General features: G+C 48.9%; 1 protein-coding gene across 1 annotated transcript in view; it reads right to left on the bottom strand.

The window, feature by feature from the left end:
• LOC138260353 (cytosolic phospholipase A2 delta-like) overlaps positions 1 to 15,145 on the bottom strand; it is a 237,588-nt gene that overhangs the window by 138,927 nt on the left and 83,516 nt on the right. The window contains exon 9 of the mRNA XM_069208771.1: positions 11,230 to 11,334. Within this exon, the coding sequence (XP_069064872.1) occupies positions 11,230 to 11,334 (105 nt within the window). The remainder of the gene's footprint in view (positions 1 to 11,229; positions 11,335 to 15,145) is intronic.

Raw genomic sequence — 15,145 nt, 5'->3', positions numbered from 1 at the left:
GGGCAAAGGGCAGGGGGAACTGAATGGGGCAAAGGGTGGAGTCACGACTCTCAAGTCCACAGTGCGGAAGTCAAGTCATTCCTGGGGCTGGAGTTTCTGGTTTTTTAAAAATAAAAACTACCTATCTCTCTCTATCTTCTTTTTTGTCAATTCTGTGCAGCTATCACACCTATCTATTCACCATGCCACATAATTCCACTACACAAATACACTCTGCTGGACCTGGCCCTATTTACAGGGTTATGCTCCAAACTTTTTGCCTTCCTCCTCCTATTTTTTCTGACCCTTTTTGCTGATATTATAACTCAGGTCACTTTATCACTGCTGATCAGTGCTAAAGTGCATGTGCTCTCCCTTGTAAACGTAGTGATTGGCTTATACCTGATTGGCACATTTCATTTACATGTAAATCCCTTGTACAATGGTATCCCTATACCCAGGACCTGTAGGTAAAATGCTACTAGTGGGCCTGCAGCGCTGCTTGCACCACCCACATAAGTAGCCTTTGAAACCTGTCTCAGGCCTGCTAGCACAGGGTCTGCGTGAGCAGTTTACTCCCACAGGGACCTGGCATCTAAATTTACATGCCAGACCTGGAGCTCCCCTTTTACTACATGGAAGTCACCCTTAAGGTAGGCCCTAGCTAGCCCTGTGGGCAGTGTGCTATGTATGTAAAAGGCAGGACATGTGCCTAGTTTTGTGGCCTGTCCTGGAAGTGACAAACAGCCTATTTAGTTTCTCACTGCTGTGAGTGCTGCCTTCTCATAGGATTGCATTGCAAATGCCCTACCTTATATCTGGGTGCTATTGTCTGATCTATGAGGGGTAGCATAGGCATGTTTAGTATGGCTGTAATGGCAGTGAGAAATGCTGCTCACTGGTGTAGGTGGATTTTTTTATTACCATTATAGAAATGCCACTTATATAAAGTGGGCATTTCTCTGTGCTTATAACGCTGGTCTTTTGCAGTTTGACTCCAATCCATGTCTGGGGCAGACTGACTGCTGGGCTTTGTGCATACTTTTCAGACAGCCTGTACACAGGGAGGGTGGAGGTGTCACAAAGGTGCATCTGCATATTGAATGGTCTTCCTGGGCTGAGAGAAGGAGAGGCGGGGCACACCTGCATTTGTAAAGGCTGTGACCTGGCCTCGCACAATGGGCTCGTTTATCCCCCACTGATGTCTGCAGCCTGTGCTGGAGGAGAGAGGGGACACTCCTAGAACCAGTTAGGCCTGGCTGAAATCTTTTCTCCCCCTTTGTAACAGCTGTGCAAAATGAGTATAAGTACAGGGTTTTTTCCCCCATGTTTTTAGAGCACTTTGGGAACTGAGACTGAACCTCTGCCAGGGAGACTACTGGACTGCACCAAAGGCTCATCTGGACCGCCTTCTACGTGGCACACAGGACTCATCGGTATCACTTTTCTGCTTGTTGCCCTGCTGACCAGCTACCTCACTAGGCGTGGCTGGACTGGCACTGCTGGACTATCTATGGTGATTGCCCCTACCTGCCTGTAGGGTGCTGATCTCCCCGTCTGCTGCCACCTGCCTTCATGTCCCGCGTTTTGGGCCTCTGGGGAGCCCAGTGCATAAGGAGCGCTGTGGATATCCCTTAGCTTTGTTTCCCTTCGCTGCAGGATGAGCGCATGAAGAGCATTTCCCTGGGGCACAAGCAGGAACTGCTCTCCGAAGGATCACCACCACGGCCCGGCTGAGGAAAGAGGTGCCGGCTAGTTGCGAAGACCCAGCTGGGATTCCCCAGGCTGGGCTGCCTCGGGGAGAAAGAGGAAGAGGAGCCGCAGGCAGCCTCCCAAACCATCACATACGAAGAGCGCTCTTTTCAAGTGCCCCCTGGGCCAGGAGCACTTTAAAGAGTGCTCACGGGGCAAGAGCAAGCACCTGCTGCAGGCGTGATCACCGCTGCGGCTCCATCGGGGAGATGGAGTGAAAGCTGGGCGGTGTGCAGGCTGCAGCCACCCCGCTGCGCCCGCCTCGGGACATTTTGAAGGAAGGGAGACCTCAACGGAGGTCCCCTGCTTCCTCTGACCGGCCTCTTTTTGCTCTGTTCAGCTCGCGGGCAGGGTGGTGACCTCGCAGGAGGTCCCACGATCCTGCTGGACCCCTCATCAATTGCTTGGTGATTTGTGGGCGGGGTGGAAACCTCATCGGAGGTTCCCCCGTTACTGCTGCCCCACCCACCCACAACTTGATTTTGGGTGGGATAGGGCCAGGGTGGCGACCCTCGATGGAGGTCTTCAGTCCTGCACTCATTAACTCTGATTCTCGGTGTGGAGATCGGAGCGAGGGAACTCCGATAATGGGGCACGGACGTCCCTGTTTCACCCACATTGTTTGGCGCCCAGTGCCAATGACACGCACCATTTCTGGTGAGAATATGGTGACAGGATGTGGATGATGGGCCTATTCTATTAGGTGCATAAATTATGATGTTGCAGTCGTAATCTGGTGTGGCTATATGCTAATGCCATGAGCTTTTGGGTGCTGTATCATACTATGCGCAGTCATGATAATGTTTTGGCAATATCGACCCAATATTTATGGTGGCATGTGCATTCTGATGATAATGTCTACCTGACTACTGTTTATTTTGCAGGATAACCAGTAACTTATGTGTTATGTATCACTACTGTTGGCTTTTGCGGAGTGATAGTACTGTGTAAGGTTCTGACAACTGCTTGAGTAGCAGGGTATTACTGACATGTTGTGTTTGGTCTAATAACGTTGCGTAGAGTACAGTTTATTTTTATATAACTTGGTGTTGTGTTTCTTATGTGGTGTACATATTGCGTCATGTGTGTTGTGCAATCGCTTTACACGTTGCTTCGGGGTTAGGCCTGACTGCTAGTGCCAAGCTACCAAGGGGGTGAGCAGGGGGTATCCTGGGTGTGAAACCCCCTCGCCCTGAATAGAGGTGGTGGGTTCTGCCTGGCTAGGTGCATATGTTAGCCAACCAGAAATGCCATTTCTAACATTGGTTGCCAGCGGTGAGGATAGGACTTGCGCTTGCACAATACAATTGTGACTCATTCCTGTACCACAAATTGCACTTCGACCATTACATGTTCTCATTCTTTTTTGTGACTCTCCTGTTCTCTCAAAACAGTCATTTTGATTTATTACTCCTGTATCAGATTCTTGCACTTGGTACTCTTGTTGTTTTACACCTGTGTTTGTTCTCATCAAAATCAAATCTACCTTTGACCCAGGCAAGTTGTTGCGCTACAATCTAGGGAAGTCAAAGGGATTCTGCAGGGAGAGGGGCATACCTGTAAGTGGAGAATCCACTCTAAGGGACCTTCAGGGAGCCCTGTTTAATTTAGAGGAGGCACCCTGGCTAACAACGGTAAAAGAGGGCCAAGAGGGTGATGGGTCTGAGGGTTACCCTGAAGAGGACCATGAGATTAGTGAGGGCTCTGAGTGGAGGGTCCCCAGTCCACACCCCAGAGGGACAGTGACCCCAGAGGGAGAAGATGGCTGGTCAGGGATGGAAGTAGAGAGAGAGGGCCCCATAGACAGGGAGTCCCTTTCTGGGTCCTTTCCTAGGAGCGGTGTCACCTCCCATTCCCTGTCGCCTGAGGAGCTCAGAGATAGGCGAGAAGAGAGGGACCTGAGGCTACACCTAGCCTGGCGGCAGTAGAAGAGAGAAGGGCTGGGTTAGAGAAGGCCTTAGTCCAAGAGAGGATGGAAGAGGCTGAAAGGGCCTTTCCCAGGGAAACTTGCTCTTGAACGCAGTCTGACACATCTGGACTCACCAGCACTGCAGTTGGAGTCCAGTGTTGGCAGCAAAATTGACTGTAGTGCCAGAGACAATCCCTACCTACCCACAGACCTGGTGCCTGGGTTCAAGAAGGGGGAAGACATATGTCAGTGGCTGAAGGAGTATGAAGAAGCTCTGGTTGTGCGCAGGATCCCAGAGAAGGATTGGGGGACTGGCCTGAGAAGCTATATTCCTGAGGAGGGGAGGGGTGGCATGCTCACCCTAGAAGGGAGTGACAGGCAGGAGTATCCCATCATCAAAGAGGCCCTGATAAAAAGGTATGATTTCACCCCTGAAGGCTACAGGTTGAGGTTTAGAGGCAGCAGGAAGCGGTCTCACCAGTCTTGGGAGAACTTTGTGGAAGATTGTTGCAAAGCACTAGGAGGGTGGGTGAAGAGTAGCACAGCAAACACTTATGAATGGCTGTTCAATGTGATTGGCAGAGAGCACATGTTCAGTTTGCTGTTTTCCAGGGCTACGCCAGCACCTGTTGCAGAGTAAGTTCTCTGACCCCAGGGAACTTGCAAAGGAGGCCGACCTCTGGCTGAGTGCTACAGGAGCTGGTAAGGCACTGGGGAGTGACCCAAAAGGGAATGGCTCAGGTTCCCCCCAACCGAAGGTGGGGGAGATTCAGAGTAACCCAGACAGGTCCCATCGTGGGGAGGGTGCAGGTTCTAGATAGTCCTATGCCCCGCCGCAAACCCTAAAGAGTACCCTGAGGGGGCCTTGTGGAGGAAACTTAGTCTATACAGGGAAGTCATCCACGGAGGGGGATCCCCTAGTGTCAGGAGAAAATGGGATGATGGCTGGATCCAGTGTCCCACCAGCTCTGCTGACCGGTAGTACCACCCGGCAAGGGGGGGGTGCAGAAGCCTCCACTGAAGGGTTTGCGGGAGGGGAAAGACTCTCCCCTAACTCCAGCCCCACCCAAGGGTACTGTCTTCTAGGGGTACTACTCCTGAGGGGAAGAGTTTGAGGGAGAGGGTGGACTCTCCCCTAACTCATAACCAGCCCAAGGGTACAGACCCTGGGTTGGAGATCCAGGTCCAGGGAAACCCCCTTGACCTGGGGGTAGACACAGCTGTCCCCAGCATCCCTACCATTTTTACTTCTTGGGGTGTCACTCCTGGTGGGAGGGTGCGGAACTCTAGAAGAAGGGGCAGGGGGAGGAAGGACTCTTCCCGGACACCAGTTCAGCCTGAGGGGGAGGACCCCAGTTTGGGACGCCAGTTACAGACGGACTCCACTGAGCTGGTAGATGAGCTGAGCAGAACGACTGAGACCAGCGCCCTGGCAGTTCTGGATTCTGGGGTTACCAGTCCCAAAAGGAGGGTAACAGAATCCTAGAAGGGACTCTCCCCTGACCCCTATTCAATCTATGGGACCAGTCCCTAGGCTGGAGGACCAGTGGCATGGTAGAATCCCTGTACTGGTGGGAAGTAGAGTGGAGAGAGGATGCTATGCACCTGGGGCTACCGCCCCCCACTCAGAGAGGTTTCAGAGACCAGATGCACCGGGATGGCCAGGGACCTGGCTCTGGCCACAGACAACTAGGATGCCTCCCTGGGTTAGCTTAGATTGTCTGGAAAGCAAAGACAGAGTGATCCCATTGGGTTCAGATTGGCATAGAACTGGAACATGCCCCTACAGTTGCGGACCTGGGTCCATGATCTATTGCCCCAAGCAGGGAAGTCCATCAAGGTATTGAGTGGTCTCTCCTGGCTTTAGGCTGGGTGTTATGTTGAACCTGGCCCTTTTCACAGGGTCATTCCCCAAACTTTTTGACTTCCTCCTCCTATTTTTCTGACCCTTTTTGCTGATGTTATGACTCTGGTCACTTTATCACTGCTGATCAGTGCTAAAGTGCATGTGCTCTCCCTTGTAAACTTGGTATGATTGGCTTATACCTGATTGGCACATCTCATTTACCTCTATGTCACTTGTACAGTAGTATCCCTATACCTAGGGCCTGTAAATTAAATGCTACTAGTGGGCCTGCAGCGCTGCTTACACCGCGCTGCTGGGCTGACTCGAGGAGAAAGAGGGAAAGGAGCCATCAGCAGCCTCCCAAACCAGTGCTGACGAAGCACGCTCTTTTCAAGTGGTCCCAGGGCCAAGAGCACTTTAAGGTGTGCCCCCGGGCATGAGCAGGCACCTGCTGCGGGGGCGTTCACCGCTGCAGCCCCCTCCCAGGAGACAGAGTGGAAGCTGGGCGGTGCGCGGGGTGCAGCCGCCCTGCTGCGACCCCGCTCCCCCTCGGGCCTCCTTTCACTCTGTTCGGCTCACGGACGGGGTGGTGACCTTGCCAGAGGTTCCCCGATCCCACTGGGCCCCTCATCAATTGCTTGTTGACTCAAGGGCAGGGTGGAAACCTCATCGGAGGTCCCCCGATTACCGCTGGGACCCCCTACCCACAACTTGCTTTCAGGTGGCATACAAGAAGGCCGGGGTGGCGATCCTCGATGGACGTCCCCAGTCCTGCTATCATTAACCCTGATTCTCGGTGCTGAGATCGGAGCGCAAGAGCTCCGATATTGAGGCATGGGCATCCCATTTTCCCCATATCTTTTGGCGCCCAGTGAGGATGGCACTCACCGGTCCTGATGAGAATGTGGCTAAATGATATGTGCATTCCTGATGATGGGCCTATTACATTATGTGCATACATGATGATGTTGTTGCAGTCATGATCTGGTGTGGTCATATGCTAATGCCATGAGCTTTTGGGTGCTGTCACACTATGCACAGTAATGATAATGTTTTGGCAATACTGACCCTATACTTATCGTGACGGGCATTCTGACAGTAATGTATACCAGACTACTGCTTATGTTGTAGGACAACTAGTAACGTATGTGTCATATATGACTACTGCTGGCTTTTGCGGAGTGATAGTACTGTGTAAGGTTCTGACAACTGCTTGGGTAGCAGGATATTACTGACGTGTTTGGTCTAATAATGTTGCAGACAATACAGTTTATTTTTTTATAATTTGGTGTTGTGCTTCTCTTGTGGTGTGCATATTGTGTTATGTGTATTGTGTGTGTTTTGCAATCGCTTTACACGTTGACTCCGGGTTAGGCCTGACTGCTCGTGCCAAGCTACCAAGAGGGTGAGCAGGCGGCATCCCCGGTGTGTGACCCCCTTACCCTGACTAGAGTGGGGGGTTGTTCTGCCTGGCTTAGGTGCATACCCTAGCCAACCAGAAACCCCATTTATAACACACTCCACACCACACAATTCCACACGCAAAAATTCACATCTAACAATTCCAATACAACCTGCATAATTCCACTCCACACCACATACTTCCTACAGTCCAAACCAAAACACATAGCTAAAGGACATTCTCATTTACAATGCCAGCTGCAGTCAAGTCACAGCAAACACTTCAGTTTTTGACCGTAGGACCTGTTAAACAGGTCCCGCTGTCAAAAACCAAGGCTTTCATCTCTGTCCTCTGCACACATGCAGGGAACAGAGACGATTTGCTTCATTAAGCATCGAGCTGCTGTTTAAGGAGCTACGTGCGTGCTGAAGCAATGGCCACGCAGGGAGGCCTTGAGGCTTCCCCTGCAGTGCCAGATAACCTGTAAAGGGCTTGTTATACATTAAAAAAAAAAAAATTGAAAAATGTGTAGCGCCCTGAGGTAACTATAACTCGGGCCTTCACCATGCACAACTAATTACTCCACATATTATATCATTGATGACATCTTCTATCACATCTTTCATAGTATCACTGCAACATTTGCAATAAAATTATTGATGAGATAATTGTACATGGCAAGGGCATGAGTTATAGTTACATTAGGGTGCAAGTTATAGTTACTTGAAAGAAATATAACTATAACTGCTGAACTTCTATGGTTTTGTATGAGTAAATTGAGAACCTTACTATAACGTCTCTGTAACCTTTGGTTCTTTTTTGTGAATATTCGAGGTCCTAGGGAGTTTAGGCATCGTATGCTGGGATCAGTGGCGTAACATTAGCTCACACAGCCCCCATGGTGCAGGGGGGCCACTGAGCTCTGTGCACAGATGGCGGGCCTCTGGTCTGTGAGCTCCTGACTGGGTCCGGGGGTGGGGGCTAGGGGAGGCTCCATGTACTTTGCAAAGGGACCCCTCAAGTTTCGTTATGCCACTGACTGGGATCTTTCTAGTGGCCTCCTTTTAGATTTGTTGATGTTTCCTAGTGAGTTTCTCGAGGCCATTCCCCTGTGAATCTCTTGCTTTCAGGAGTCATTCCTTCTTCCTGTCTCTCCTTTTCGGAATGACGTGATTTTGCTACCATCATGCCAGGTAAGAGTGTGTGGTGGGGCGTAGGTGTTGACAGAGGTTCAGACTCAGTTTTATAAGGTTTTATAAGGCCGAAGCCAGGATTTATTGATTATAAAGGGAAAACAAATGGTCAAAAAAAAGATTAGAAGCTGGTCTTCTCCTCGGTCTTTTCTCCAGGAAGTCTCTGTTTTATGGGGGAGGTGTTTTGCACAGGTTCTCAATATTTCCTTCTGTCTTTCTTGTAGGTAGTGGTCTGCTGACAGCTTCTTCCTGGATGCCCGCGGATTCTTGGCATAAGAAGAAGACAGGTCTTGGTGAGTGGAACGGTAAGTTACTATCTCTGTTACTTTATTAGTAGAAAGGAGGGGTGTGAGGGAAGGAACGGCATGAATAGGTGCTGTTATAAGGGGGTTTTATGGTCAGGAAAAAGAGAAAACGCAAAAGTCTGGGTGATTACTGGGACTGTGACTGGGTAGTGCAAGGAGGTTGCCGTGCTCTGTGACTCCCGGGTTCCCAGTCCCTCCACCCCAGTTGCCCTGTTCCCCTTCCACCCACTCCTGTTCCTTTTCCCTCCTTCCTCCTCCCTCCTACCCCTTTAATGTGGGTGACTCTAAATAAACCCCGTACCTTGTTTAACCACGACCCTCCTGGGACGTGGCAGGATTCATCATCCTCTCTGCAGGTTTCTCGCACTTCGGCGTGAGTGCAGGGCTTCTGCTCCTTCCTTCTTGGTTCGTCTGTCGGCGGCTCTAGGCTCCTCAGCTCTTCGGTCCTCTCGTCGTCTTCCCTCGTTGGCTGCTCCTCTCCTGCTGTGGCGCGTCCGTTTTTATGGCGTTGTATGCGATATCCGAGCCGACAACCCGGAAGTCCGGTTGCGCTCGGCCGTGCTGGTCGCACGCGTCGTCATGGAGACGCGTAAGGGAGAGGGAAGAAACACTCCCCCGGCGCCAGGGCTGACTCTCGGTAGGCGAGGTGCATGACACCCGCCTACAGAGTGTTTCCTCATGAACGTTCTCACCACTTCTGGTGTCTTGCGACCTTTCTTTCTGGCGGGGTTTCAACAGTTCTACCCTTTTTGTTGTCTTTCTGTGATGATGGTGCTTTGGAGTATACTGGAATCTTTTAGGCTACTGTTGAATGAGGATAGTGTCTCTGGCCTGTTTTTTCATTCTTCAATGCTCTGTTATCTTCCTTTGTTAGGGTTGAGTTTGCTTCGACCTGTGTGATTTCTATTTTATGATATCAATTGGTTAATTCATTACCTTTCCTACTGGGTTTTTTATTTGGGGTAGCACTTCATAGGGGTTTTCCTGTCAAACTTGGGTATTATGGTCTCCTCTGTGTTCTCATTTTCCTGTTTAGACCATTCCAGAGACATGGGGAAGCAGAGTCTGTCCTCTGTGACGTGTCCTTGAATTGTGATATTCAATGCTTCCAAGAATATTTTTTGTTTTGGTAATCTCATTTTTCTGGCATCCATGTGGTCATGTTTCTCTGCTTTGCACATCCTCATCAATTAAAGACTGGGGCTAGGAAGACGGGGGAGGAAGTAATGCCCCAATTATGTACCTGTAATCTTCATTATTTCGGGTCTTCATCTTCCTCATCACTGTCCTAGATACCTCCCTGTCTGGCTGTTTTTCACCACTGGGCCGATGATGTGCTTGGTATTTCAGAAAGTTTGGCAGGAGTACCTCTTTGTGACTCCCAGGGAGGAGGTGGAGCCAAAGCTCGGGACTGGGTATAAATATTTGTTTTTACGTTTACTTTAGGGCTAATGTAGGTAATTTGTGTGTGTGTAATGAATCAAACTTCAAAGTGTAAGGACTGTGATGAGGGAGGGAAAGGACGGAGAGTCATGAAGATCACCAGTAAGTAATCAGAGTATGTCAGAATTAGAATTTAAGAGTTTTAGTACGCCGTTCATAATTTAACCCCGAATCCCGGCTTGTATTAAAGAACATGAGACCATAAAACAAAGTAGATAATTGAGAATCAGCTAATTCTAATCTACATGTTTGTATTTTCTCTTACAACAACACAAAGGCATGGACATATTTACAAAATCTTGAAGAGTGCTTTATTTAGAGACTAAGGGGGCCATTACGACCCCGGCGGTTGGTGCAATAGTGGAGGTAATAACGCCAACAGGTTGGGGGTACATACCTCTACTATTATGGCACTGGCGGTTTGGCCAAAGCCAAACCACCAAGTTAACACACCGACCACCACAGCAGTAACGACCGCCGGGCTGGAGACTACAGTCTCCAGCCCGGCGGCCATCACTAGGTTGCCCATGGCATTATGATCCCGCCCAACGCCTTGGTTTCCGTGTTTTCTGTACCGCCACGAAAACCATGGCAGTAGGCACTATCAGTGCCAGGGAATTCATTCCCTGGCACTGATAGGGGTGTCCCCCACCTGCTCCCGTCCCCAGAGTCCTCCCCCACCCCACCCCATATATACACATACACACACATACATACACACCCATACACACACACATACACACAGTCACCCACGCATGCATACATTCACACAAAACTCACGGCAACACTCACGAACATACATACAGGCACACACGCAATCACACGACACAACATGCACAAACATACACACTATGCACGTCTCATGCACACATGCATTACACACGCATGCACGCATTCAAACACAGTCACACACACACACCCACAACACCCCCTTCTCCTGTCCGAGAACCCGACTTACCTGCTTGCAGGGGGTCTTCCGGAAGGAGACGGGATGCAGCGCTGCTGCCAGCAGCAGCTTCTGCCAGCAAAACACTGCCAGGCGTATCATGGAACATGATACGGTAGGCGGTGTTTTGCTGGCAGCAGCGCAACCCTACCACCGTCCACCACCATGACCGTTGCCGGAATTCCACCAGTCTTCTGGCAGAATTCCGGCTGCGGTCATAATTCCATGGACGGTTGGTAGCCACGGCGACGGTATGTTGGCAGCCGTGGCGGTAGGCGGCATTTGTCGCCAATTTCATAATGAGGGCCTAAGTATCTGTGTATTTGTTGAAAGATAAATAATTGCCATTACATATATAATTAATTAATATCACAGGAAATTTATTTTGACATTGTAAGTACTATTAACGAGAACAGTAAGTAATCTGTGGTTTTAGCCACAAGAAAGCACTCACCATTGATGCTGGAAGGGCAACATTCACTTTGTTGCCTACAGTTAGAGTCTTCAGAGGTAGAATGAGTGTGCTTTCCAGGGTGGTGGCGTTTTCTTTGGATCCGAACTGAGGAAAAAACAAGAATGTAACTTAACAAAGAAAATAAGAGTCGATTCAGCAACAACTTCAGCAGGAGCACTAAAGATCAGCTGCACCCTCTGTAACAGAATATTTTTGTACCTCGTTGTTTTTATTGATTCTTAAAGGGAATCGCCTGTTTGAAATCTTGAACCCGACTAATTGAAAACATAGGAAATTTACTCATTAAGTTTCCTTTTACATTTGAGCACATTTCGTTTTTCTTTTTCTAAAGGGTGCACCCGCAAAGAGAATGAAAAATTGTCTTTGCCCAGTCCTGCATCGCTAACCATAACTGCGTTGGATCTGTTCCTGATTGTTTACGGATCATCTTCATTACTCCTTGTCCTAATATCCTCATACAAGTCAGTACATGTGAGGCAAGCCACTATAAAGACAGAAAACCAGAACAGGCATACCAAGCATCTTCCTGTTATACCCAAGCCAGACAAAGACTGGAAGATACTGGAAAGATGGGTGGGTCGCAATGACTGGTACGAGGATGTCAGGACCAGGGCTAATGAATATTACCAGACAATCAGGAACATTGCCTTTGCATCCTATGTGCACATCACAGCTATTACTTGCAAGGAACACCCAAGCAACACCCGGACTTCGTCATAAATTACAAGTCACCCACTAGTTTTATTGAAACATTTTTACATTAAGGACAAAATAGAACTTTAACACCAAAGCTCATTTCATCACTGTCAATTCTCTGCAGTCTGTAATGCTGGAAAGAATTATTTGGGGAAGACAGATTTCAGATAATAGGACACCTTTAATATCAGCCCAAGACAGAGTCACCTGCCTGGTTATCTTTCCTGGCTGCCTACTGGGAGAGGAGGGTCATACACTGAGTAAGCCAAAGCAATTGCAGAGTGAATTAATCAACTAATTGCTATAGAGGAGTCTTTTTGTCCTTTACTTGCAAACGCAAAGGTCTAAGGCAGGGACTTCTGGAGGTAAAATGGGAGAGTTGTGCTCAAACCAAAGGGGTAGGAAAGGTAGGCTCTAGTCTTAAAATAACCTTGTCTTCCAGAACAGTCAGAAAAGGTGCTGTATACAAGACACCCAATTCCGCTATACTCCTATCATAGATCGCTGCAATTAAAAAGGTCAACTTAATTGTCAAAGATGTGATAGCCATTACTTTACGAGGTTCAAAAGGATGCTCTTGCAGAACCCGCAGAACCAGAGGTAAATCTAAAGGAGGATTTGATAATCTAAGAGTTGAGATGCCTCTCTCCAGCTCCAAGATTTCCCCAAGGTCCCCTAAAACGTGTTTTGCTGAACATTTGGGATTTAAGGGTTGGATGGACATTTTTACTGAAAAAACAACATTGGCTCACAGTTCAAAGGGGAGATGGACTGTGACTCACATCATCTTTGAAAATTCTTCCAGTGTTTAGAGTGAGGTTTTATCAGAAAAGGTCTATGGGAATTTTAATTTGCTTCTGCTAAACAAAGAGCGGGAGAAGTGAACTGATCTGCATGGGGCATGGCTCCAGAGCAAGACTTCAAGAAGGACACAATGTAAGGTAGTAAGGGAATCATGTTCTCCGAGGCTAGAATGGAACCACACAATCGCCTTCCAAATCCCATCTCTGATTCTCTTTAAAAAACTGGGAATTAGAGAAAATGGGGGAAAGAAAAATGGCGTTTCCATGGCCACCGTAATGACAACACATCTTCTCTCCATGGCCCCCTCTCTGGAAATCACGAACCAGATCTCAGTAGATCTGAATTTTTCTTGGGATGTAAAAACATCATAAAGGGTGGACCCAAACCTTTTTCTAATCTGTTTTATTCAACTTCTGTACACATTACAAGTACATAACAATATAGTAAAAGAATCGCCCTTCTCCCCCTACCATCTCCAGTGGCACATTTTCTGGCTGGCTGTTGCCAAACGTCCTGAAGATTGCCTAAGAAAACAGAGGAGACAGACGTCTTTTGAGTAGGGAGATGTCCTGCTGAGGTGATCTGCTGCAATGCTGTCCATTCCCTTGATGTACGACATTTTTTAGGACAACAGATGCTTCTCTGCCCAAGAGTTCAACTGAAGCTCTACCAGACTCAATGACATCCCACGACCTCAAGTGAAGCTATACCAGACCCAAAGATCTTGGGCAGATCCCTCCTTGATGGTTCAGATATGAGACCATTACTATTTTGTCTCTTCTATTTAATACATGCTTGTCTTGAATTTGACCATGGGGTCTCTTTCATGCTCTTGCAACTGATGTTAGTTCTCTCAACACCTATATACCATAGTTGACTAGTCTCCCAACGTGGCTCCCCATAGAAAAGAATGTGCATCTATTGGTATAATATAAGGGTGCCTTTCTCCAGATTTGTTGAATTCTGCCAGCATTATAGAGCGTGTTCACCTGGTCTGACTAATGAATAGTGGCTTTGAATTCTTGGGAGGCTAGTGGCCAATATGTGTGAAAATGCAACCGAAGAGGATACAGATGAAGATGGGGCCCAAGGAAACATAAAGATGCACGGGCCATGTGGCCCTGAAAACTCAGTAACATTTCTGATGGCGAATGAGCTATTCTGAGTAGGGATGTGATCAAAAGATGAATGGTTGAAGCTTAGAATTCTGGAAGAAAGACCGTGCCAAAGTCTGCCCTGAAACACGCCCCAATAAAAATTAGTTCAATGGAAGGCTTGAGCTGATATTCTTTCTAACAGACAAACAGTAGGACTTGGAATGGGAAGTGTTGGTTCTGGACAGAAAATGTCAAGACCTCTGAATGTATCGGGATTACAGAAATGTGAAAGTGTGTATCCATGTGATTCACTGTTACCATAAAGCTGTCTGCTTGGATCAAAGGTATGATCATCTGAAGAGTCTGTGGGGGTCATTAAGACCCTGGCAGTAAATACCGACTACTGCCACGGCGACGGCCTCCAAAAGATCGGCACTGTGGCTACCGACCGTCCCCAAATTATGACCATGGCGGAATTCCAGCTGCAGTCATGGCGGCAGACGGCAGTAAGGTGGCGTTGCTGTCAGCAGCATCGCCACGCCAGTAGAACGCCGCCGACCGTATCACAACACATGATACGGCCTGGCGGTGTTCCGCTGGCGGACGCTGCTGCTGGCAGCAGCGCCGCGTCCCATCTCCTGCCGGAGCACCACCTGCAAGCAGGTAAGTTGGGTTTCCGACAGGGGAGGGTGGTGGGGGGTGTTGTGTCTGTGTGGGGAGGTGTGTGACTGTTAATGTATGCGTCAACGCAGGTGTGAGTTGTGTAGAATGCGTGTGTGCAGGTATGGGTGTGAGTGTGCATGTGTGTTGTGTCGTGTAAATGCATGTGTGCTTGTGTGTTTGTCAGTGTGTGTTGCTGTGTGTGTGTATGAATGTATGCATGCGTGGTTGAATGTGGGTATGCATGTGTGAATGTGTGTGTGCGTGTAGGTGTGTGTATGTCGGGGGGTCAGGAGTGGGAGAAGGAGAGTAGGGGTGGTCTCTGGGGAGGGGGGGGGCGGAGAAGACCCCTATCAGTGCCAGGGAAGGAATTCCACGACAATGACAGTGCCTACCGCCATGGTTTTCGTGGCGGTAAGTTTGCCACGAAAACCATGGCGGTAGGCGGGGTCAAAATCCCAAGGGTGGGATTGTGACGCCGCCTGGTTGGAGACCAAAGTCTCCAGCCCAGCGGCTGTTACTGCCCTGTCGGACGGAGTGGTAGATTGGCGGTTTGGCTTCAGCCAAACCGCCAAAGTCATATTTTGGGGAAGGATACCGCCAGCCTGTTGGCTGTACCTTTCTCCAAAATAACGCCG

This window comes from Pleurodeles waltl, chromosome 9 (assembly GCF_031143425.1).
Source record: "Pleurodeles waltl isolate 20211129_DDA chromosome 9, aPleWal1.hap1.20221129, whole genome shotgun sequence".
Lineage (NCBI taxonomy): Eukaryota > Metazoa > Chordata > Amphibia > Caudata > Salamandridae > Pleurodeles > Pleurodeles waltl.
Note: the sequence above shows the minus strand (reverse complement) of the source record. Positions and strands in the feature narration are given on the sequence as shown.